Raw genomic sequence first — 23,683 nt, 5'->3', positions numbered from 1 at the left:
AAGCCTATAGAAAAGTGATTTATGTGAGCATATTTCATTTTATTAAATGTAATTTGAATGGTGCATTTTTTTATTATAAATTACTTCATACAGTAGTTCATTAGATTAAGAGTGCACAATAATGCACAAATTGGCTTGCTGCATTTTAGCATGTCCCCCACACAAATAAATAAAAGTGACATAAATCTGTTGGGGACATTTCTTGAGCATAATTATTTCAGATGTATGTAATACCATTACTGCGATTGGCTGGGAACCAGTTCAGGGTGTACCTCGCCTCCTGCCCGATGACAGCTGGGATAGGCTCCAGCACGCTCGCGACCCTAGTGAGGAGAAGCGGCTCAGAAAATGGATGGATGGATGGTAATACCATTAATTGTGTGTTAACTTGCTTTGCAAGCAAAACAAGACATGGACGATATATTCATTATCAGTGTTGGTAAGACCAGTTAGTCTTTAAGGTACATTAAAATTAGACCAACGAATGACCAGTTAGATGGTAATATATTTTTTATTCATTTCATCAGAAAAATGCATGTTTGCTTACAAAAAATAAAATGCTCCCAATCCCCCATTAAAAACTAGAGAATTCAGCATAAGTATGTATTGCTCATATACATAAAATGGTTTAGTTTGGCACACTCAGCACTTTTCTTCAGCATAATTGTAGAAATGGACAAATGAAAACAAGACCGTCTGAGTAATATTTATGAATTCAAATCAACTGACAATTCCAGACAAGAGGGGAGCTAGTGTGGGAATAATCAGCAGCACAATACATTCCTACCCTGGAAGTCAGCAAAAAGCCCAGCAACACATGGCAGGCAGGAATGTGACTCTTACATCATGTTTTATAAAAGATACCCTTTCAAAAAACATTTTGACAGACAGTTGTTACCAGCAGCAGTAACAAGTCTCAAGTGTGATTTAAGATTCACTATCTAAGATCAAATCAGATGTAAAATCTTCCCAGCACATCAGTTCTCTGTTAAGACGCCAATCTGTGTCATTTAAACAAGCACCCCCATTGTCTCGTAAAGGCAGAGTTACACAACATTTTGGAGTAGAGACTGATGAGCCAAAATGATTATACTCAAGAAAAAGCAACTGAAAAGCATCACAAGTGTTATACTGTTCGTCCACAAAAAAGGAAATACATTCATAGTCATTACTCTGACACTCGAGTGGATTAATATACAGTAATGTGCATGTCTCAGTTGAATGAGTTAATTCATCATACAACTTTTAGAGCGTTCCAAATAAAAACAGCGCAATCGGCGTGCAATGCCTCACTCCATATTTTCACTGCCATCAAATGGCTTAGTCTCATTTGAGCGAATGCAATTTGCTCAACGAGCTACTACTCACGCTCATAGCTCTTTTTACACCCAATAAATCCTGTCCCGTGCTACCAAAATTGCAGGATTTAGAAACGCATTTGGTTCAGGTCCAAATTTAAATATTGACAGCTCTAACAATATGTTCTTCTATTTAGTCAACACTTAACTGGTGGCCTCCCAACAAACAAGAAATTAGTTACTAGTTACCAGTGATGACAATAAGGTGCTTAAAAAGTACCTGAATGACAAAACAAAAAAAGTACCCCAGTTTAATTAATAATTGCAAAATTGCACTGGACTGCATTGTTGGTCCTGAATCCACAATACTGTATTACATTTCTGTGGTACAATGTGGACTAAGAAAAAAACTGTACATAGACTTTGAAGCTATGCCATGCTATTTGTTACATACTGTAACATTTAATGTGAACTAGTTATAACAATTGCAGAGCTCTTTCTGGCCAAGTAAAAATTAATCGGGGGACTTGCGCATTCATTTTCCCCAATAGTGACAAGGAAATTTAGTTCATGCACATCGCGAATGAACACTATACAGTGCATCATTTCAAACTAAAGCCTTTGCAAAACACTACTGTACAATTCCTTAATTTAAAAACAAGTGAACATAAATAAGTGCAAACTTTCCGGCTTTAACCTTAACAGACAGGCAGTGGTCTTCAAGCAAATACTTTCAATTGTGAGCAGTCTTTAAATGCAGACTGTTGAAGAGGGCACTCTCTACATTTTCAAACGGAAATGAAAAATAACAGGTGACTCTATCCAACACAAAAAAAAAGGATTTTTTTTAAAAATGTGATTTTTCCATAATTTTACCATTAGCAAAAGATATCTTGGCTTGTTAACTGCCACAATCAGTCCACAGAGACAAATGCACAGTTTGTGGTTGAAGGAATGAAAATGCTGTTTAAGTGATTTGCCCCAAGTCTAGTAATCTTCACGTGGTGTTCCGTGTTGAAAACAATGCAATTGGACAGTGAAACAGTTGCTGAAAGAAATTGTCACGTCACACCTTTTGTTCCTCCATAATTGCCGATATAATATAGCTGATCGATCGTAGTTGTGGCCTGCTAATGAGCTAATGTATCATTACTAATGCTTGTCACCAAACTTCTGAGTTGCAGGTGGAGCCTAACCCAGTTGATTTTGAGTAAGAAGGATACACCCTGGACTGGTTGCCAGCCAATCACAGGGCAGATATATACACAACCATTCACACCTATGGACAATTTTGAGTCTTCAATTAAAATGTGCGAGTAACCGGAGAAACCACTGGCAAGCACGAGGAGAACATTTGCGAACTCTGCCCGGGTAGGCCGGAACCTGGATTCAAACCCGCAACCTCGGAATTGTAAGCCGGCTGTACTAACCACTTGTTCCACCGTTCCAACCAATCAAACCCAGTTCTGTGTGTGTAAAAACAAAAACAAAAACAATAACAATAAACCTGCTTTGTTATATCACTCATTTTTTGATTTCCGGCAGAATCATACAGAGATTTCGAGGCTACATGTGGTGAGTTTTAAAAGGCAAAAAAAAGTAGTGTTTTAAATCCTCCACCAGTGATGTCCAGCTCATGTGAGCCAAGACTGGGTCCAAAACACTCCCGCATCATGTGTGTGCCCAGAACAACGTCTTTGGAGCCACGAATGTTCTTTTATTTTTAGGCTGGCTGCGCCAGGGAGGGCCGGTCCCCGAACAGGCCTTCAACAACACGTCTAGGCGAGTCCCCGGTGCCTTCAAGTCACATCAAAACGCAGCGTTTGAGAAAATTCGGCCGTTGGGACTTTTGTTTTTGTAAGGCCGCCCTCGCCGCCGTCTCGAACACCTCCCAGATGCCCTCCTTCGTCTTGGCCGAGCACTCCAGATAGTCGTGGGCGCCGATGCGCGCGGCGATGACTCGGCCGTCGTCGGGCCTCACCGGCTCCATCTTGAGCCGGCCCAGCTCGTTCTTGACGTGCTCGTCGTTGCGGAGATCCTTCTTGTTGGCCACCAGAATGATCGGCACGTTGGGGCAGAAGTGTTTCACCTCGGGCACCCACTTCTCCGGGATGTTTTCCAGCGAGTCCGGGCTATCCACGGAGAAGCACATCAAAATGACGTCCGTGTCCGGGTAGGAGAGCGGGCGTAGCCGGTCGTAGTCCTCCTGGCCCGCGGTGTCCCACAAGGCCAGCTGGACCTGCTTGGTGTCCACCTCGATGTCCGCCACGTACGTTTCGAACACCGTCGGGACGTACACCTCCGGGAACTCGTCTTTGCTGAACACGATCAGGAGACACGTTTTCCCGCATGCGCCGTCGCCCACCACCACAAGCTTCTTGCGGATGTCGGCCATTTGCGTCTCCTTCCCCATGGCGAAGTCCACAAAGAACCGAGAAATGGGGGCGACAAAAATAAAATAAAAAGTACAGACTTTTGTGTCCCGGCAGCAACACTTTTTAGCGTGCGGGTGACAACTCGGCAAGATCTCTTTATAAAGCAAAGTGAGGTTTCCTAAATATAGCAATCCAATCGGAAATAGGGAGGGGAAGTTTCAGCTTGTGAAGCAACTGGTGATTGGAGCTCGCCGGGTTGTGGTTTTCCCCCATCGGGGGGGAGGAGGAGGAGGACTCGTCTGAATGACTGCATTTTATTTATGTTTAGCTCCCAACGTGCTGCGATAACGCATCAAAGGTCAACATAATATGTCTTGTAGGCCGTTGAGTACAACACGGACGTTTATGAACACGTAGACTTTTTTCTTTTTTTTAATTATTATTATTATTTTTTTTTTCAAATGAATGAGAAGTAGTGATGGGTCGTTCGCGAACGAGCCGGCACAAAGAGTCCAGAATCCTCAAGTAGAATCGTACATCAATTTAACAAAAAGAATGCAAACCGTTCGGGGTTTGAATTGCTCATCTTCTTGTGTAGTTTTCCAACCACTGAAAACGGTTATTTCTTTCATTCATTTTTTTTAAGTAATGTAAGTAAATGACTATACTGCTTTTCCACATTAGGGTTGAGGGTGTGCACAATTTAGTCTTCATTTAACCTAAAATGCATCTTTTTGGAATGTGGGAAGAAACCGGAGCACTTGGAGCAAACTCAGCAAGCATAGGGAGAACATGCAAACTCCATAGGGTAGAGCCCGGATATGAACCCACGACCTCTGAACTCTAATATGAATTGCGATTGATATTAACACAGAAGAGGAAACAAAAAAGGCATAATACATTATACTTGTCAGACTGGATTATTGCTCAGATGCAATTCCAAAGCATGTTGGCCCAATACATTTTTTAACGAAAAAACATGCATTTGACTTTTGGGCATGGTAATGAAATTTGACCATCATCTGCTAATCTAGCTGGACGACTATGGATTTGACTACATCTGATAATTTGATTGCATAAAAACTCAGGTTTAGTGGAATAAACAGTATTGCTGAAGAATGTGACTGAATTACAATATGGGCAACTCCTTTTTTCTTCTTCTACTTTTAAACACAAGAGTAAGAGAAGAAGAAGAAGAATGTATGATTCATACTTTCTGTGTTTGCCCTTATGTAAAACTAGTCTAACTGCTCTATTCTGGGCGATCTGTAATTCTTTCTTCAGGAGACCTTTTGTTGAAGAGGACCATGCAGTTGAACAATAGCCCAGGGAACTTAAAATCAACAATATAACTACTTGACCCAGAATGTGTTCTAGTTCTGTGGTCTAAGTTAGTGTTCGAACAAGTCAGCGCGAGGCTGAGGGGTTGTTGTGCCCTAACGAGAAACATGTTTATTTATTTTTTTTCTTTTTGCCCACGTCCCTTTAATATTCTTCTCTGTGGTGTGTCAAATTCACTAGATGTATGTTTGTCCCTTTACAGGGTCTTTAAAGAGCTGTTTAGGAATAAAAAAAAAAAAAAAAGATTCGACTCTTTATGGATGAGTCGAGTCAAACAAAGCGGTTGACTAAAAAGAGCCGGAAAGTCCCGCTAACCCTTACAACGAAGCGGTTGGGAGGGGATTTTTTTTCTTTTTTTTTTTTTTTTTACGCCGCTGTGCGCATGACGGTGCAGTTCACGCTATTCACGTGCAGGGGGCAGCAGCACGGGCCAACTATTAGCCGAGGCTATCAAAGCCTTGCAAAAAAAAAAAAAAAAAAAGAATCAGCGCTCTCGCCAAGGAAACAAAACAATATAGAATCTGGTTTACGGCGTGCCCCAAGCCCGGAACATCTGTAGATACGACAACGCGTAAGTATTTTTTAAGCTCTTTTGTTCAGTGTCGACAGACGGAAGAAAGTGGCTCCGCGTGTTTGTTTGACACGCCGCCGCCGTCGTTGTGCGAGCATTTCCTCTTTTGTTTAGCGGTTAAGGCCCCTCTGTTTGGAAATTGAAGGGGTGCCATGTTGTTTAGCCGCTGTGTGTTTGCTTGATGCGTTTAGCTCGCACACAACACCGACTTCACAATTAGCGTTTAGCACAGCACCCGATGCGACATTTCTGCTTTTTATTCCGCGTCGCTGCCTGTTGCGATGTCTACAGTCGAAACCATGAAAAAGGGTCGCCTGTAAACAAGCATTGCACACAATGGTCGCTGTAAATCTTGCACTGCTGATTTGTAGAGTAAACTTTGATGTGAAGCACAGACAACCCATAATAAACAGGCCTGACGCGGCTAATGTTAGCTGGCTAGCCATGGAGTTTGCTCATGCTAATTATAGTGAGGCGAGAAAACATGATCAGCTAAATTGGACGTTGGGATAAAATGTAACTAACATACTATATGGAATTATATTTTCAAAAAACAGAATTGATGTCCAGCTGTGTAACTCCACCAAGTTAGCTGGTGTTAGCACATCACACAATTGGTGCCTCCTTTAGCAGTTAGCTCGCTAGTTAGCTCCTCTTTCGAAATAGCCTGGCGTCCGTTTGCCACAACGACCTGTGAATATATTTATCGTTAAAAATGTTTTATTAACGTATATCACGTCGCCAAGACTACCACTATGTCTGGTGCTTTGTGTTAATATGAAAAAAATGCACATTTATGTCCCCACGGTTCAGTACTGGCGTTGGTATAGTCACAAGTGAAGCTAACAACGAATGCTAACAAGCGACACTTGTTTTGTTCCTTTTTTGTGTGCTCGTTAACGCCCTTACTGATTGTTTTTAGTCATTTACAACTCTCTAGTTGAGCTTAAAGTACCCCTGTAACACAGGCTATGACTGTTGTCATATTTTGGGGGACTCATCATTAAGAGTTATTCTGTCATGTAACCAATTAAATGGGGTTTAATCAAGCCAGTCTGCCTTAGCAAAGATGATGCTTAAATTAAATTTCTATGGCCGCAGTCAATAGAGAAGGAATTGCTATTTTGGTTGTTGTTGTAGAACTGTTTCTTATATTTTGCCCCTTCTCATTTAGCCGGTAAATGATCAGTTAGTAACCTAAATATTAGAAACACATTTGCAAACTACAACTACAGGATAACTACAGAAGCTGTTACAGGTAATACGGCTGTAGTAACATTGTCTGTCAAAACTGCATTATCCGAGGGTGAAATTGGATTATAAATTCTGTGTTTTCACTTAAAATAATGCTAAACAGGTTGGATTATTTATTTATTTGAATAAAAAAAATTAGTGCAGTGAACTCTAGCTATTCGTGAGGTCGGGGCCGAAACCCGCTACCGATAGCAAATATTTGTGAGCATTACATTACAGGACTGTGGTGTTTAATTGTTAATAGAATATGACTGCTCAGAGGTCCTGACACCTTGGAATTGTGCAAAGCGAAAACCAAGATGAAACATTTGCACAGCAAACAGAATTAGGTTGTAGGTCTGTCAAATCCGTCCTTCCACAGACAGGGAAATCAAAGCTTGGTAGACAGATTTTGTAGACAATACTGTCTGCATCAGGAAGACTGAAGACTCTTAAATCTGATTTCATGGAGCGAACGTGCGAAAATAAATGTCTCAAAATTGTGTTCATTTTCTATATATTTTCAATGACAACATAAATCAATATGGTCATTACGAGATACCTCTGTCCTTTAAAGGCCGAGGGCCCACTAGCTTTTCCAAGCAACGATAAAATGGCTGTACGCCTTGAAAGTCTTGAAGACAAATACAAATTATCATGACCGGTACAACGCTTTTGTGGCAGACATAATAAATCAGAGATGCAGAATTAGCAACCTTCCAGACAAGATGAGGAGTTGATGTGTTATCTTCGTCATGGTGTTTTATCACCCTCAAAAAAACGGGGAAAACAGGGTAGTGTTTGACTGCTCATCAAAGTTTTGTAGTATCTCTTTAAATTATAATCTACCTCATTAATCCTTTTGTAGGAGTTCTCTAACCATTCAGATTATGAGAAAACCACAAGTGTACAGAATGGAAGTCCACCTTTTTGGAGCAACCTCCTCTCTAGGATGTGCCAACTTCCAAATGAAACATCTATCTAAAAAAACAAAAGGACACTCATCCACTTCCTGCAAACATCATCATGAAGACCTTCTATGTTGGTGATGGATTAGCAAGCGTTTTCTCAATTGACGAGGCCAAGCAATTTATGCCAGCAACAAAGGATATGCTGCATGTTTTTAGCTACTATACGTGTCTGGGTAAGGGAGATCATTTCAGCTTAGTTGTAGCAAGACTGTTTTGCGCTTTCTGAGGTTAGAATTGACTGCAGGTCCGTTCAGTTCAACTGGTGATGTAACTGACCAGTTGTATCAACATGATCAAAGAGCAAAAACTAAAGACGTAATCAGCCGTCGCAGACACTACCAGTAACAAAGAGAAACAAGAAAATTATGTCACTGCAACTATCATCAAAGAAAACGTAATCACAACTTGTGATGTAACTCAACAGTTGACCAAACTGATCAGTCAAATAGTATAACCCTTCACAAAAAGAAGCAATTGAAATAAGAAAATAGTGGCGTTAGAAGACCCCCGAGTTTCCGATACCAATCTGTTAAATAAAGTAAAGCGCCTGTCACCTGTTCATTCAACTGAGGGACAGCTATGGTGAAACTCTAAATGCACCACAAACTATGATCCTAAAATACTTGAATGTTTAAAACTCGTCTTACAGCATTATCCTTCAAAATTAATGGTTTACAGATAAATTGGTATAAAGAAAAATGCACTGGAAGTTTTTCTGCGACTAGTTTTAATTGTGTTCTACGGAAAGATTCTCGAATAGGGGAGTTTGCGAATGGCAAATTGGTGGGAGTTTATTGTACATCTCAGTGTGAAATTGTGATCAAAATAATAAAATTCTGCTTTTCCACTTAATTTCATTTAAAATAATGTTGTCAAGCATACGTTTCATTATATTACAAATCTATAGATTGTGTTTGTGTGCCTACGGTTGTATTTTGTGTCCACTAAAACTCTTTGTTCTCCTTAGGCTTACCCGTGGCATGAGCATTCCATGCAGCATCCTAGGTATGAATGACGTGGCCTGGCAGGAGACGAGAGGTGGGATGCTGCATGCAAATGGTGGTCCTGAGGCTGGAGGTGTCAGAGTCCACAGTGGAGGGCCCCTAGCCGCAGTGGCTGGCCAGGCTTCAGGAGGCCCCCATTTACAGGGCATGGATAGGGCCGGCAACCCCACACCGGGAACGCCGCAGCCTCCGTTGAGCGGTCGCTCGCAGGATGACGCCACGGTCGGCTACTTCTTCCAGAGGCAGCCCGGGGAGCAACTCGGAGGTTGCGCGCCGAGCAAGCATCGCTGGCCCACCGGAGACCCCAATCATGTTGATCAGGTAGCACGCATTGGCTTGAGAAAATTTGATAAATCGTTCTGTGTCAAGGGAAGCCCCAGAAATGCCTGTTTACATCCCTCAATTTAGTAAAGTACAACCTCCAAAGTGAAACACAAACAGTTCCGTGGGACATGTTGTCTAAATTGTTCTAATTCAACATTTTTTTCTTCCCCCCATAAGAAATAATGTAAAGTGAATTTAATTGGTCCAGACTTAAACTGTAACCATTATTAAACCCTTATTAATGCAGTTAACATTTAATCATTGTTAACTGTCATACAAGCCCAGTAATCCCCAGTCTGTCGCAGAGGTTACAATCCCAAAACTGCAGCAAAAACTGAATATTTGTGAGTACCTAATGCCCTGTCCACCTGTGCTGTAAAGCAGAGAGTTTACCTATCTTCAGAAGAAACATGAAACAAGTTGGGTTGCCATGTAAGTTACGGGATCTTTGTTCGACCAGGCCCCAATGTATACAGTGGCTTACGTAAGAGCAGCAACAACCATACAAGTTTACATTTACTAGTCTGTTCGCTCTTTTCGACATTACAGTACATACTCAACTCATGAAATACCAAAAGGCCTGTGAAATGAATGTGAACTAGAGGCTGTTGAAATGTGTTCTTAATCAGCTCAGTGAACTTAAATGGAAGCAAATCAGTTTCTGCAGTGAGGAGGTCTAATATTATCTATTTTCATTGCTTGTTTTCACTGTCACCTAACACCAACTCCAGGTCAGTTTCTTTTGTGCTGTATGATAATATGATTTTTTTTTTTTTTTTTTAATTAAAGATTAATGTTACTTTTGTTTCAGGTCCGTGTTGTGGATGAAATGAACTACGACTTTCAAGCTCTTGCTTTGGAGTCAAGAGGGATGGGAGAGGTATGACTTTTTGTCATCAGATCTTCTAATTTGTATTTATAAATATGGCTAAAATTGTTATTTTTACACCTGAGGTTATATTTACACCAGAGATAATACCCAAGTGTAATGAGATGCAAGTTGCTCTAGCAAAGGCGAATGGATTTCACTCTGGGAATGACGTTTTGAAGTTAAATATTGTCCCCATTTACACCATCCTCTAAGACTGTTATAATTATTCACCTCGAAAGCATAGATTCATCTCATTAGTGGACATTTTGTTTGAAGCTTTTGCCGGCAAAAAAGCTCTGGGATTCAGATGAACTGGCGAAGGATGGAAGAAAAGGAATGCTTCTTGGAGAGGAGTGGAGGGACATTGCGTGGGGGGCATCACGTGAGTCACGCACACCGTTTTTGTTTTAGATTTACAAATTAATACCATGGAGTATTGGCGCAACACTGAAAAGTACTACAAGAATAATGTTGAATATTTCAAGAATAACGTGGAAATGAGAAAAGTTGTACACGTGTTACTTTTCAAGGTTACGAAAAGCGTAATGAACTAGTTTTTGTTTTGGCGTAAGAGTACACGGCATGCTCACTTACGTGCGTACTTGACATTTTTCATTTGATTGTTTTGTATTTATGGCCTAGATGTGTTTTTCATACACATTTACTGTAATTATGACTTACCAATTGCGTAGGCATAGATTGACATGCATACAAATGTGGGTTATGTCGCCGCTGCAGGATCAATCCCCATCGTAATCTGAGGAACCCCTATATTGATGAGAATAAAGTAGTAAGCATGTCAACCTACTAGAATAGCCGCAATTGTACAAAAAAAGTTGTACTAATGTCAAAGTAATGTTGTAATACAACAAGAATATAGTCAAAATATTACAAAATGCAAGTCATAAACAATTAATTTAATAAGTGATGCACCAGTGATACACCAGTTGTGTCTTACAACAGCTTAATCCTTGGTTTTGTTTTTTTTCCCTCCTTCTTCTCAGTGTGTCTCAATACTCCTTTTGTAAATTACAGATGACTGGAAATAATTTGAAATAAATAGGTATTTTTTTTATCCATCCGTAGAGTTTTTATGGCCAGCTATGTAGATGTTTAATGCCAGCCCTTTCCCTTTTCTTCAGACCATTCAGTCTCCCAGCCAATTATGGTCCAGCGCAGGCCGTGTCAGGGTTTCCACGGGAACGGCGATGCTAATTCCGTGCTGTCGCCTCGTTCAGAGGGTGGAGGCTTAGGTGTGAGCATGGTGGAGTACGTCCTGAGCTCGTCTCCTGGTGACAAGATGGATGCCCGTTACAGGAACGGCGGCTATGTGAGTTGAAACACACTCGCAAGTTTGACGTTGATGCTACTAAGAATGCACTTATAACACTTTTTTGAGACCAAGTACAGGTACTTACATTTTAGTACTCACCAATGGAGAGTACCAATACTTCATAATGCCTTCACGTTTTGCAATTGTGATAAATGTTTAATTTTGACCAAATATTGTTTAACAACTTGTAACTAGGGTTGTCCGATTTGATCAAGTGATCGGAAATTGGGGCTGAATAATTTTCAGCTAATTGGTATCGGCTGAAAAAAAATATATTTTTTAAAAAATTCTTTTATATATATATTTATAATTTTTTTTTCAGAGGTCATAATGCACCAAAATTATCCTAAGGTAGAAAGATATTGCCTTATGGAATAGCCGTAGCTTAATATAGTATTACACAAAGTAATGTTTTAAGTTGGGTGGTGGAGTGGAAAAGATGAGGTGAGGAAAAAAAACAAAAACACGAGTGCTAGGATTGTCATTTATTCAAGCTGCAACTTTTTAAGCCCAGTTGTACAGAACCTGTTTGTTCATAAATGAACCAAAACAAAAAAGGAGACCACCCAGAGTACAGACCTACTGTATTGGCTCTGATCCTGGTACTGGTATTGGCGGAACCATAAATTTAACCTTTACTGGCAGCTCGACTTAGCTTGTGTTATTAATGATGCAGGGTGGAGGCGATACGGATCAGGACGGGAGAGAGAAGAATGATGGCCCAGAGAAAGTGTCTCCTTTTGAGGAAGACAAGAGCCCAGAGATGAAGGTGGGGGATGACAGTGATCCTGCGAAGGCCAATGGAAGAAGTTTACTAAATGGCATGGACAGAGACTGCAAAGACTTCAAGTATGTTTTATAGGACGTTGGAAACATTTTGAACTTATTGATTGGCTTGTAATATTTACAACTGAACCCTGAAGACTAATTTCCTAACTTAACTTACGTGTGCCCTTCAGTCCAACTCCGGGAAGCCGGCAAGCTTCTCCCACTGAGGCTGTGGAGAGGATGGGCCCTAACCAGACAGGATTGGAGATGATGAGCCAGCACCATGCCCATGCCCACGCTCATGCCCATGCCCATGCCCATGCTCATGCACATGCACATGCACATGCTCATGCTCATGCTCATGCTCATGCTCTACAACAACAGAACCACAGCAAAGGTCCGGTGGATGACTTTCAGAACCAGGAAGCCCAGAACATGGGTGGCATGGAGCAACAAGCCGGTGTGGAATCCCTCCAGTTTGAATATGCAGGCAACCAGATTCAGGTGGACTCCTCCGGAACCCCAGTTGGATTGTTTGACTACAGCTCTCAGCAGCAGGTCTGTTTTTAAATGAAGCACTCTTAATTTTAAGTTTGGAACAGGCTCTAAAGCTCTTTGGTCCATTTCCAGTTATTCCAGAGGTCAAATCCCCTGACTGTTCAGCAGCTCACAGCAGCCCAGCAGCAACAGTATGCCCTGGCAGCAGCTCAGCAGCAGCACCTTGGTAAGTTATTTAACAGGATATACTGTAATAATATTTCTCAATGTTGCCATATAAGATTTTTAAATCCCTGATTCTGCCGAGCAATTCAGTTTGGTCCAGTTAAGTATGATGGCCATTTTTGTTGTTTATTGCGAAGGGCACCAAAGAAACTGAGCTTTACAAGACTGCCTTTTGTTATCCGGTGGGGAACCAAACTAGAAATATAATAACTAAAGTGTGACGCTAGGCCTTATTTCCGCCAAGGGATGAGCTCTGGAACAGTACACATTTTATTCGTTATATAGAGATCCCACAAAGTAGGCACATGTAAGTCCAAACAGAACATCCAACAATAAGAGCCCTTTGCTTCTTACAGAAAACCTGGTGAAGGTGTAACTGCGTGCCATTTTTCACACATTGTGATGATGGCGTCCGCTAATTGCTGGACAGACAAATAACCGCCTTGTTTCATGTTATGAATGAAAAGGAAAGAAAACAAGTGCCAATATAAATAAGTAGATTATACTGGCTGGTAGAATTACATTTTATTATCTCTGTGTTTATTTTCTGTCATTGGCAAGTTTCATGCCCTCAGTTTCCATGAGCTCATATTATGTATGAAGCTGATGCAGCTACAGTATTGTTATCCCCCTCTAAACACCTGGTGGGGGAAACCACAAGACACATGACTGTACTGTAGTGAAGTTTAATATAGTTTAGTGGTTTCAAGAGCTTTTATTATTATTATTATTATTTTGTTTTTAAAACTGCAATTTACCTGTTCATCTTTTTTCCCCCCTTTCACTTCACTTTAGCTGGTCTTGCTCCTGCATTTGTGCCAAACCCTTACATCATCAATGCTGCGCCCCCTGGAGCTGATCCATACACTGCAGCAGGGTTGGCAGCAGCAGCTACTCTTGCTGGTGATCACGACACACCTTGTCTGATATTTTCAAATTCTTCACATGTATATGTTTTTCCAACCTTTTGAGCAGTTACCAACATCAACGTACTACAATGTGTTTTTTTTCCTTCCCTACAGGGCCCACAGTGGTTCCACCGCAATACTATGGTGTTCCTTGGGGCGTGTACCCAGCCAATCTTTTCCAGCAACAGGCCGCATCTACTGCCAATCACTCTGCTAATCAGCAAGCATCCAATCAGGGACCAGGGCCAGGCCAACCTCAGGTAAGAGTAATGTGCTCATTATACCTTTCACTTGCTCTGCACTAGTGACTCCCATGGCAAGAGGCTGAAAGAGCTTGCACAATACAGCTGCACTGTAGGCTTCAAATGCAACAGCAGGAAACATACCATAGCTAACACAGACTATTGCCTTAGGGAGCTGGTTACCTTGTAAAAATGAAAAAGCTGTGATTCGAAAGCTCCTTCGCACTATTCCTTGGAATGCAGTTTTAAAATAGTTCTGCTTTGTGGATAAGTTACCACGGTGTGTTGATGACATTATCCTTCATGCCACCAGGTAATGCGGACAGGAAACAACCAGCGTCCTCTAACACCTGGGCAAGGTCAACAAAGTCAGCAGGAATCTCTGGCTGCAGCAGCTGCTGCTGCAAACCCCGCACTGGCATACACAGGAATGCCCGGTTGGTGCATGTCCTCTTACCACCAGGGCATACAAAAGACATCTTACATTTCAGTTAGTTGGCAGACTAATTTGCTTTCCCTTCTCAGGTTATCAGGTGCTGGCCCCTGCAGCTTACTATGACCAGACCGGGGCCCTAGTGATGGGCCCTAGCGCTCGGACTGGCCTCGGTGGGCCAGTTCGTTTAGTCCAGACTCCCCTCCTCATCAATCCTGCAGCAGCACAGGCTGGTAAGAATAGAACATAGTCAATATATGGATGTATGGTAAATTATTGAGTTATTTATATTCTCAACCGAGAATATTAAAAAAATAAAATAAATAAATTAACAAAAACACTCCAATATTGTGGTACTATTGTACTGCATTTTACAGTTTGACTCTCTCACTTGGCGATGATTGCAACATATCTTGTTTTGTGGTATTTTTATTTTAAACTTTTTTTGTGGTATTTGAAATTAATGTGTGGTAGCCATCATTTGAGGTAAATCCTTCTTTAAAGCATTTTCATCTGGGAAAAGAAATATTAAACTAGCCAAATCAGCCTGAGATTCAGCATGATACAAACAATCTTAAATGTGACGAAATCCGAAATCACACAGATTATGCTTGTATTCATCACACTCTTTGCGCTCTCTGACCAGCAGCTGCGGTGTCTGCCTCGGGTTCTGGTAGCAACATGTCTGGCCCTCCGGCAAACGGCATGTACCGCTCCATGCCTCAACCCCAACCTCAGCCACAGCAGCAACAGGCTCCCCCTCAGAGCAGCGGCTTGCAATCAAGTTCCTTCTACGGCTCCGGGTCAGTCCCCAACACCTCTCAGAGCAGCTCACTTTTCTCCCATACATCTGCTCCACCTGCACCCCAGAGCTCCTCGCTGGGCTTCAGCAGCACCGGCAGCTCGCTCGGTGTGGGTCTGGCCTCTGCTCTCGGAGGATTCGGCTCGTCAGGTCAGTGACCAAAACCCCAGGTTGTTTGATGTTTTATCTTTTGCTTTTATTACAGTCCCCTCACTATAGTACTGTACTGTCTTTGTTCCTGGTAGTATCGAGCTCTACAAGTAGCAGTGTGTCTCGCAGGGACTCGCTGTTGACAAGTTCTGATCTTTACAAACGCGGCAGCAGCAGTTTAACTCCCATCGGCCAGCCCTTTTACAACAGCCTGGGTTACTCCTCATCACCCAGCCCGATTGGACTCACCCCCGGCCATTCGCCTCTCACTCCCCCTCCTTCTCTGCCCTCCTCTCACGGGTCCTCCTCCAGCCTTCACCTCGGTGAGAGCATATTTCTTTGATGTCATGGAACTAATAAGAGGCTGTGATTCACAACTGAGTTGGCGTTTCCAACGTTGACTGTGATCAGCTAATTTGCATAAGAGACTAAACTGTTCAAATTTAGTGGTCCCACTGTGCAATAATTATCTTTGTATTAAAAGGGTGTTACAAAACATTTGACATTTTAAATATCTGAGTAACTACGTCCTCGATAAATGAGATTAGATAGGCTTCATGTTGAAAAACAAAACATTTATAAAAATTCAACCAAATAATGATTTTATAACCGGTTTTACAAATACAAAAAAAAAAAGGGTGTTACAAAACATTTGACATTTTAAATATCTGAGTAACTACGTCCTCGGTAAATGAGATTAGATAGGCTTCATGTTGAAAAACAAAACATTTATAAAAATTCAACCAAATAATGATTTTATAACCGGTTTTACAAATACAAAAAAAAAAAGGGTGTTACAAAACATTTGACATTTTAAATATTTGAGTAACTACGTCCTCGGTAAATGAGATTAGATAGGCTTCATGTTGAAAAACAAAACATTTATAAAAATTCAACCAAATAATGATTTTATAACCGGTTTTACAAATACAAAAAAAAAAAAACTTCATAAAATCAATATGGTTGCCGCTTGTGACATGACACACAACACATTCCTTTTTGCCCCTATTTATTTTTATTTTACCCCCCCCCCCCCAATTTTTCCAAAAATGTACGCTTACATTCTCATTTGAATGTGTTTGCCATATTTGAACACAAAATACCTTTGCATTCCTCGTGAATGCCATTGATCACCCTCGACAAAAAGTAAAATCAACTTTTAAGTTTAACATTAAACTTGAATTAAAATCTACACACAGACGTCTCGTTACAATTTGACATAATTTAGGACAGAATTGGCTGTGTTATTGATATTAACTACAAAATGATGTAAAAAAAATTGCCACACCCTGTATTATAAAATCTGAATAGGGGGTGGGGCTAAAGCAGGCCTTCATATTTCCAGTTTATGGTCATGGCTATTATCCTGTAATCCCAGGTGGCTTGACAAATGGAAGCGGGCGTTACATTTCTGCAGCACCCGGAGCTGAGGCCAAGTACCGCAGTGGCGGTGGGACGTCCAGCCTATTTAATTCCAGCAGCCAGCTCTTCCCACCATCTCGGCCCCGCTACAGCCGCTCGGACGTGATGCCATCCGGCCGCAGCCGCCTCCTGGAAGACTTTAGGAACAACCGCTTCCCGAACCTCCAGCTCAGAGACCTCCCTGGACACATGGTGGAGTTCTCTCAAGATCAGCATGGGTCAAGGTTGAGGAAATTTGCTGTCTGATTTAATAATTGCTGCCCAGCTATTTCCTTCACAACAAAGGGTTTGACGTAGATTATTTTTTGGCGGCATTTCCTAAATCTCTCCTCACAGATTCATTCAGCAGAAGCTCGAGAGAGCCAGTCCTGCTGAGAGACAGATGGTTTTCGGAGAGATTCTACAAGCAGCATACCAGCTGATGACTGATGTGTTTGGGAACTATGTCATCCAGAAGTTCTTTGAGGTAGGGGTAGACTACGTTTTCTGAGGGGTGATTTTAATGAGGACTTGATGTGTAGAGTTGTCATATTAGATTTAGATGCTGTGGTTTCTGTGTTGCAGTTTGGAAGTGCAGACCAGAAGCTGGCTTTGGCAACTCGAATCCGTGGCCATGTCCTCCCGCTGGCTTTACAGATGTATGGGTGCAGAGTAATTCAGAAAGCTTTGGAGTCCATTTCTTCTGACCAGCAGGTAATTGTAAGTGAGATTTTTTTTAAAATCAGTTTACCTCGTTTTATTGCAATACTTGTTTTCATCCCAACAAACTCCAGGCCTTTATTTCAACACGGTAATATCATTTTGAAAGGTCTCAGCTTTTCCCGTTCAATCGATTTTGGTTTCAGAGTGACATTGTTCGTGAGCTGGATGGCCATGTTTTAAAGTGTGTGAAGGACCAGAACGGAAACCATGTGGTGCAGAAGTGCATTGAGTGTGTCCAGCCTCAAGCCCTACAGTTCATTATAGATGCCTTCCAAGGCCAGGTATGTGTATTCAATTAATTTCAATGAAGTTTTGACGTTTTCGCAAATCGCAGCCTCTACTCTTAACAGGAGCCTTGCCTCAGTTCATCGCCGGCTGTGTAGTCCGCTTAGAATAACCTGAGCCATACCTCAAACATGAATACATTCTGTCTTTCTCTTGTTTGTTTAGCTTTACACATAACCAGCCAAACACTGGTAATGGTACATATTAAGGTGCAATGTTTTAAATGTAGTTATTGTTTTGTGTAATACTACAAATGTATTGATAGGGGTAGGCAATATGGTCTTTTTTTCCAATAAAATCAGATTTCTGATTTTGACTACTTCTCTCCTCTGCCTTAAAGAAAAAGCAAATGACCATAACATTATTCAAAACAAGTTTCGCTTTTTTTTTCCCTTCCCTAGTGAGATTTTCTTTATTTTGCCTGTCGCCAAACAAGCGTTGACCTATTTTTACAATAGAGAATAGTGGAAGTATGGATTTTTTTCTTCACAGACACAGTAACATGAAAATAAGCATCCTCTTGGGGGGGAGTCCCTTTTGTCAAAACATGCACAGTATGTAAACATGATCCTTCATAAACTAACATTTAAAATGTTCAACAATTTAACATGTCAGTCACAAGCACCAAAAAAATCCCTTAATAGACAAGAGACAGGACAAGCACTTTGAGAGAAAATGAGACAATTGAATCACAACTTGCATGCAAGGAGACAGTTTGAATACAACCAGGTTGGCATCTGTAAGGAAGTGCCTACCCATACCCATCTAAAGTGAAGTCATATATATATATATATATATATATATATACAAACATCAGCGAAAGAGCGAAAGATGTTAGCGGGGATGCGCTTTGAACTATGGAAGCCGCAAAAAAATTAATTCTTCGTGACAAAAAAATTAATCGTGTTATCCTACTGCTGCTTTTGCAGGTTTTTGTCCTCTCCACGCACCCTTATGGCTGTAGAGTAATCCAAAGGATTTTGGAGCACTGCACCCAGGAGCAGACTTTGCCAATACTGGAAGAGCTGCATCAGCACTCTGAGCAGCTGGGTCAGGTAAGGATGTCCACCTTATTAAACTCAGGTTAAATTGCAGGTGCATTTCTTTGTTTGTTTGTTTCCAGAACTGTGACTCATCCTCGTTACGTGCTTGTGTATGTGCATGTTTCCAACATTTCATATTTTAGCCTCCTCGTTGGTGTTTGATAAATGTAAACAATGAATGTATTTGTGCTGTTAGCCTTCATTACATCTGACATGTGAATATTGAAACATCCCCACCCCCCCTCACCTATCCCATCCAGAAATATCAAGGCGTATCATTGGAGATGACACCCAAAACATATTATACAGTGTCCCGTGATGCACTGTTCAAGGTCAGAGCAATTTGCCTCTCTCTAAAAGATGTCCACGTTTCCCCCCGCCCCCTCTTCTCTTCCCTCTTCTAATGATTTTAATATTAAAATAGATGGAGCTCCCAACATTTATGGGTCCCTAATCTACCAATCTGCCTTTTTTTCCTTGACTTTCCCCTTTCTCACTCAATGCCACAGAAGATTCACAAGGCTTCTCTTCTGTCTCTTGGTCCTCGTTTGCCCACAGCGTCTCCTGTTTAATCTGGTGTTCCTAATCTTACTTGTTTGATAAATGCTCCCCAAAGACTTCAAATGTTGTTTGAGTTTTAAATAATTGGATTGTAAATTAAACTTTGGTGCAAAATTACACGTTCAAGTGGAACAGATTGACAGGAAATGCATTTGAGAGCAAATTTAAAAGATGGTTGGCAGTCACAGCCTCCATTCATCTAATTACTACTTTTTAATTAAAACACTTCCGAGTGGTGTTGTCTCCCTTCCGCTCACACCTAATTCATACCCATAACTGTCTATCACCCATTTCCGAAAGGGCAAAGATGCTGCTGGTTCTGTTGACAGCTCAGTCCTTTTTGCAAACCATCAGGATCTGTTTTGTCTGACCTTCTGCACTGATGACATCATATTTAACTTGGGGGTGTCTCATTTATCTTCCATTGTGACCTTGCATGATTACCTCATACCGATGTAGTGCACGAGTGTCAGATGTAATACTTCTGTCAAAATCGTTGATCGTGGGCATTTGTCGTCTTCCTCCCCACCAGGATCAGTATGGTAACTACGTCATTCAGCATGTTTTGGAGCACGGCAGACCAGAAGACAAGAGCAAGATAGTCGCAGAAGTGCGAGGAAAAGTCCTCCTACTTAGCCAACACAAATTTGCAAGGTATAACGTGATGCACCGGCCCCATCCTGGATAAAAACAAAACAAAAAAAGCCAAAGTTAGCCCCCCACCCTTCCCAACAGTCCCCACCGACCGATTGGCATAGAGTCATTCATGAAGACACTGATTTAATTTAGCCTGAAATTTAGCTGCATGTAAAAACAAGTGGTACCTGGTGTACTGGGACCCAGAGGGGGAAAAAAACCTGATTCAACTTAGGTTTGTTATTAGACTATGAAATGATGTCACACTTTTTTGGGATACCCTGTATTTCCCTTTTTTTTTTTTTAACTTTTAATTATCCACTGTGTGCAAGAAATTAAATACAGATTACTATGAAATCACTCCTTTTTGTTAGTTAGTTCCCATTTCCGTGGCAAGAGTGGAGTTGAGCTGTGTCCAAATCTATGGGTGTGGCTTGGCCTCAAAGCGCTAATTACTGTGTAATTGTCACGTCTTTTGCCTGTCAGTAACGTTGTGGAGAAGTGCGTGATCCACTCCTCACGTGCCGAGAGAGCTCTGCTGATCGATGAGGTGTGCTGCCAGAAGGATGGCCCCCACAGCGCCCTGTACACGATGATGAAGGACCAGTACGCCAACTACGTTGTCCAAAGAATGATAGACATGGCTGAACCTGCTCAGCGTAAAATCATCATGCACAAGGTAGGCATGGTGGTAAAGGGTGGATGAGTGCATTATAGTTTGTTTTCCTCAGTTAGAACGTGCCCCTATTGCCACTATAAATTACTGCACAGCTAATGTTTAATTTAGCATTTTAACACAGTCTGAAAATATCCGGCCAGGGGAAACAGAGAATTCATAAAACTTTGCACCACATCTTCCGCAGAGATGTTAGTGCGCAGGTCAGGTCACTTTTAAATAGACAGTGTTAAAATTTTGTTTGAAACAGTATTTGAGATCTAAATTTTACATGGGCCGAAAATTATAACTATCTTGTATTTTGATGAAGTTATTGACTTGAATATCAAAATAACTTCTTGACCTTTTTTGCTTCCTCCCTAGATCCGGCCTCACATTGCCACCTTGCGCAAGTACACTTACGGGAAACACATTCTGGCTAAACTGGAAAAGTACTACATGAAGAGCGGGTCTGAGCTGGGTCCCATAGGCGGCCCCACAAATGGCCTGATGTAGTCAACGCTGACATCATGGATCCCCCCAAAAATGAGGTGCAGGTTCTCAGCATATTAAGATCTTTTCTCAACCCCTTTTTTGCAGGGCAGTTACCAAAAGGAAAAAAAAGACAAGTCAATTTTACCCTAAAACGCTGTGACAACTGACATTTGCCACTGTGCCACCCCTAGTGAGGTCCCATCTGGGCCCCCAGCCCTCGCCATGAGCAGCATAAGTCAGCAGGCTTATTTTTTGGGGTAAAGCACAAGGCCATTGTTAATTATGTAACTGATGTATTTGACTGGTTTTCATATTGTACATTTAAATTTTTTTTTACCTTGTAAATTCTTTGTAGAAAAAAAAAAACATTTGCTGAAACTTCTTACAATTCATACCAGCAAGTGACCTATTAAAGCTAAAAACTGAGTGACAAAATTCCATTTGCTTTTTGAACCGACAGACATTGTCTAAGTCCAGGAAATTTGATATTTATATATGACCCCATGTAGAGTTGAAACAATAGTATCCCCATGCTGTTGATTTCAAACAGCAAGGTACAGGCGAATACAAATATGTGTGAGGTGCCACAGGTCTTTATCAAGACCTTTTTGCTCGCCTAAATTGGGGGGACAACTCTGTGGTAGATTTTTAAATGGGGCCTTTTTCTTGCCTTGCCTCCCTCACCCCCCTTCCATCGCATCCTCCCTTTTTTCTACAGCAAGAGCGATTTACCATGTTTACCTTGTCGGCCAGCAGCTACTGTTTTGGTACCCAAAGACAGACAGACTGGCTGGGCCTAAAGCGGCTCTCCATTTCCATTCGTTGATTTAACAGGTACTAACAAGAGAAGTTATAAAGTTATAGAAGGGCTTGGTTTTAATTGAAACTATCATAGCGCAGATTCAATGATGTGGTGAGAGGCACTGGCGGCATGCTGTGGAAGGTTTTAATTTTTTTCCTCTTAATCTTTTTTAGTGTCTTTTAAGTAGGAAATGAACACTGCTCTGAGCTAACTTTATGTACTAAATAATCATCTCTCGCTTAAAAAGTAGTTTAGTGTAGCATCTTATGTGTGATTCTTAATTGTTGCTTTCGGGTCGCTGTGATGGACTAATGCCCCACCCCACCATCGTTAGAATTATCAAAATTGTAAAGGGGAGCTTTATCCCAGCGTTGTACATGAGATGGAATTAAATACTGGGAATTGGACGAAGGGATTTTTAAGTAGGATTTTTAATGCTCCAAAGTTTGTATTTTTTAACTCTTTTGATTGGATGCCGGTGGGGCCATCTAAACTTATACAACTGTCCTGTAATACTCGTAGTGATGGCTTCTTTGAATTGTAGAATAATATGTAGTATATGTGCAGTCGGTAAGTGTAAGAATATTATTATAATTATTATTAGCTAAAGTGAGAAAAAAATGTCTAGTGGTGTTTGACAGGCCTTGCAAACTTGTAGTGATGCTTTTATTCCCTCTGTACAGTTGTACATTTGTAACTGTTTATGCTGTAAATGGGATGTCTTCTACATTTTAGTGGGGAGAAAAAGGCTAAAAGTGTGCATTTTGACGTGTGTGTATATTCATCACTCCTTTCCCCCCTTTGAATATGTATACAGTTTTATTTGAGCAAGTGTTATTTGAAAGAAAAAATAATTTTTAAGGCTTCAATCTGGCATGTAATTTTGTTTTTTAAAATCTATGGGAAAAGGTCAGCCTCTATTTGTACTGGAGCTGCTGTAACATCCACTGTTGATAGTCTTTCTGATGTGTGACACTTTTAAAAGACAATAAGGATTTAAAAACAAAAAAATCCTCAAAATCAGAGGCTGCCTTTAGTTGTCTACTGACTACACAGGATATGAAACATATTTTTGTACAGAAAAGTGCTGTATTTTGGAACGGCTACAACCTTGTAAGCAAAAAAGCATTGTAAAATATTGTCAATTATATAAATATGAACATATGAGTTTTGTCACACTGTCAAAAGTCATGTACATTTTCAGGTGGCCTTATGTACATTTCCAGCTGTTAAATGAAGAAAACAAACTCATTTTTTGGGAGGCAGAATTGTGACTATGTATGATTAAACTGTTCTTCTAACACCTGACCTGCATTTTGTCATTTTTGTCTTTGTTTTGACTAAAATCTGTTTTATGTAGCACTTGTACTCCTTCAGGTTGCAGGTGAACGTGAGCCCAACCCATCTGATTTTCGGTGAGGGGTACACCCTGGCCTGGTTACCAGCCCACCGCCGGTCACATAGACAACCAACCATTCACACCTATGGACAGTCTTGAATTAACAATGTGGTTTTGGTGTGACAAAATATTTATCTAGTGAAATAAATTAAAGGGGCGTGAGGAAGGCTAGGGTTATGGATTTAGGTCATGGGCCTTCGGGACCTAAAAGTATTTTTTGAGCAACTTGAAGAAATTGAGATTTTGGGACACCCGTGGCACTATCGAAAGTGCCACCCACAAAATGCTGGCCGAGTGGTAGCGTCCTCCCTGTTCTGTGTTTTTAATAATTTACAA

At 41.1% G+C, this 23,683-nt stretch overlaps 2 protein-coding genes across 7 annotated transcripts; one reads left to right on the top strand and one right to left on the bottom strand.

Annotated features, from left to right (window-relative positions):
• Nucleotides 1-492: 492 nt before the first annotated feature.
• Nucleotides 493-3,887, bottom strand: LOC133417408 (rho-related GTP-binding protein RhoB-like). The gene has a single exon (XM_061705159.1). It carries the CDS (start codon nucleotides 3,709-3,711, stop codon nucleotides 3,103-3,105), a length of 609 nt encoding a protein of 202 aa, XP_061561143.1. The 5' UTR covers nucleotides 3,712-3,887; the 3' UTR covers nucleotides 493-3,102.
• Nucleotides 3,888-5,418: 1,531 nt separating this feature from the next.
• pum2 (pumilio RNA-binding family member 2) lies at nucleotides 5,419-23,254 on the top strand. 6 transcript variants are annotated; one of them, XM_061705154.1, is made up of 23 exons: nucleotides 5,419-5,585; nucleotides 8,757-9,114; nucleotides 9,929-9,997; nucleotides 10,265-10,370; nucleotides 11,131-11,318; nucleotides 11,998-12,170; nucleotides 12,281-12,647; nucleotides 12,720-12,813; nucleotides 13,608-13,715; nucleotides 13,835-13,980; nucleotides 14,276-14,399; nucleotides 14,488-14,628; nucleotides 15,045-15,347; nucleotides 15,443-15,670; nucleotides 16,726-16,993; nucleotides 17,106-17,235; nucleotides 17,334-17,468; nucleotides 17,615-17,752; nucleotides 18,686-18,811; nucleotides 19,060-19,131; nucleotides 19,893-20,014; nucleotides 20,483-20,675; nucleotides 21,036-23,254. In XM_061705154.1, exons 2-23 carry the CDS (start codon nucleotides 8,770-8,772, stop codon nucleotides 21,165-21,167), a joined length of 3,708 nt encoding a protein of 1,235 aa, XP_061561138.1. In that variant the 5' UTR covers nucleotides 5,419-5,585; nucleotides 8,757-8,769; the 3' UTR covers nucleotides 21,168-23,254. The 6 variants fall into 6 exon arrangements, with proteins under 6 accessions (XP_061561138.1, XP_061561140.1, XP_061561139.1 ...); XM_061705156.1 differs by having other exon boundaries at nucleotides 15,042-15,347; nucleotides 16,765-16,993; XM_061705155.1 differs by having other exon boundaries at nucleotides 15,042-15,347; nucleotides 17,334-17,462.
• Nucleotides 23,255-23,683: the final 429 nt, after the last annotated feature.

Source organism: Phycodurus eques, chromosome 18, assembly GCF_024500275.1.
Source record: "Phycodurus eques isolate BA_2022a chromosome 18, UOR_Pequ_1.1, whole genome shotgun sequence".
Classification (NCBI taxonomy): domain Eukaryota; kingdom Metazoa; phylum Chordata; class Actinopteri; order Syngnathiformes; family Syngnathidae; genus Phycodurus; species Phycodurus eques.
The sequence above is the reverse complement of the archived record's forward strand: the minus strand, read 5'-3'. Positions and strand labels throughout refer to the sequence as shown.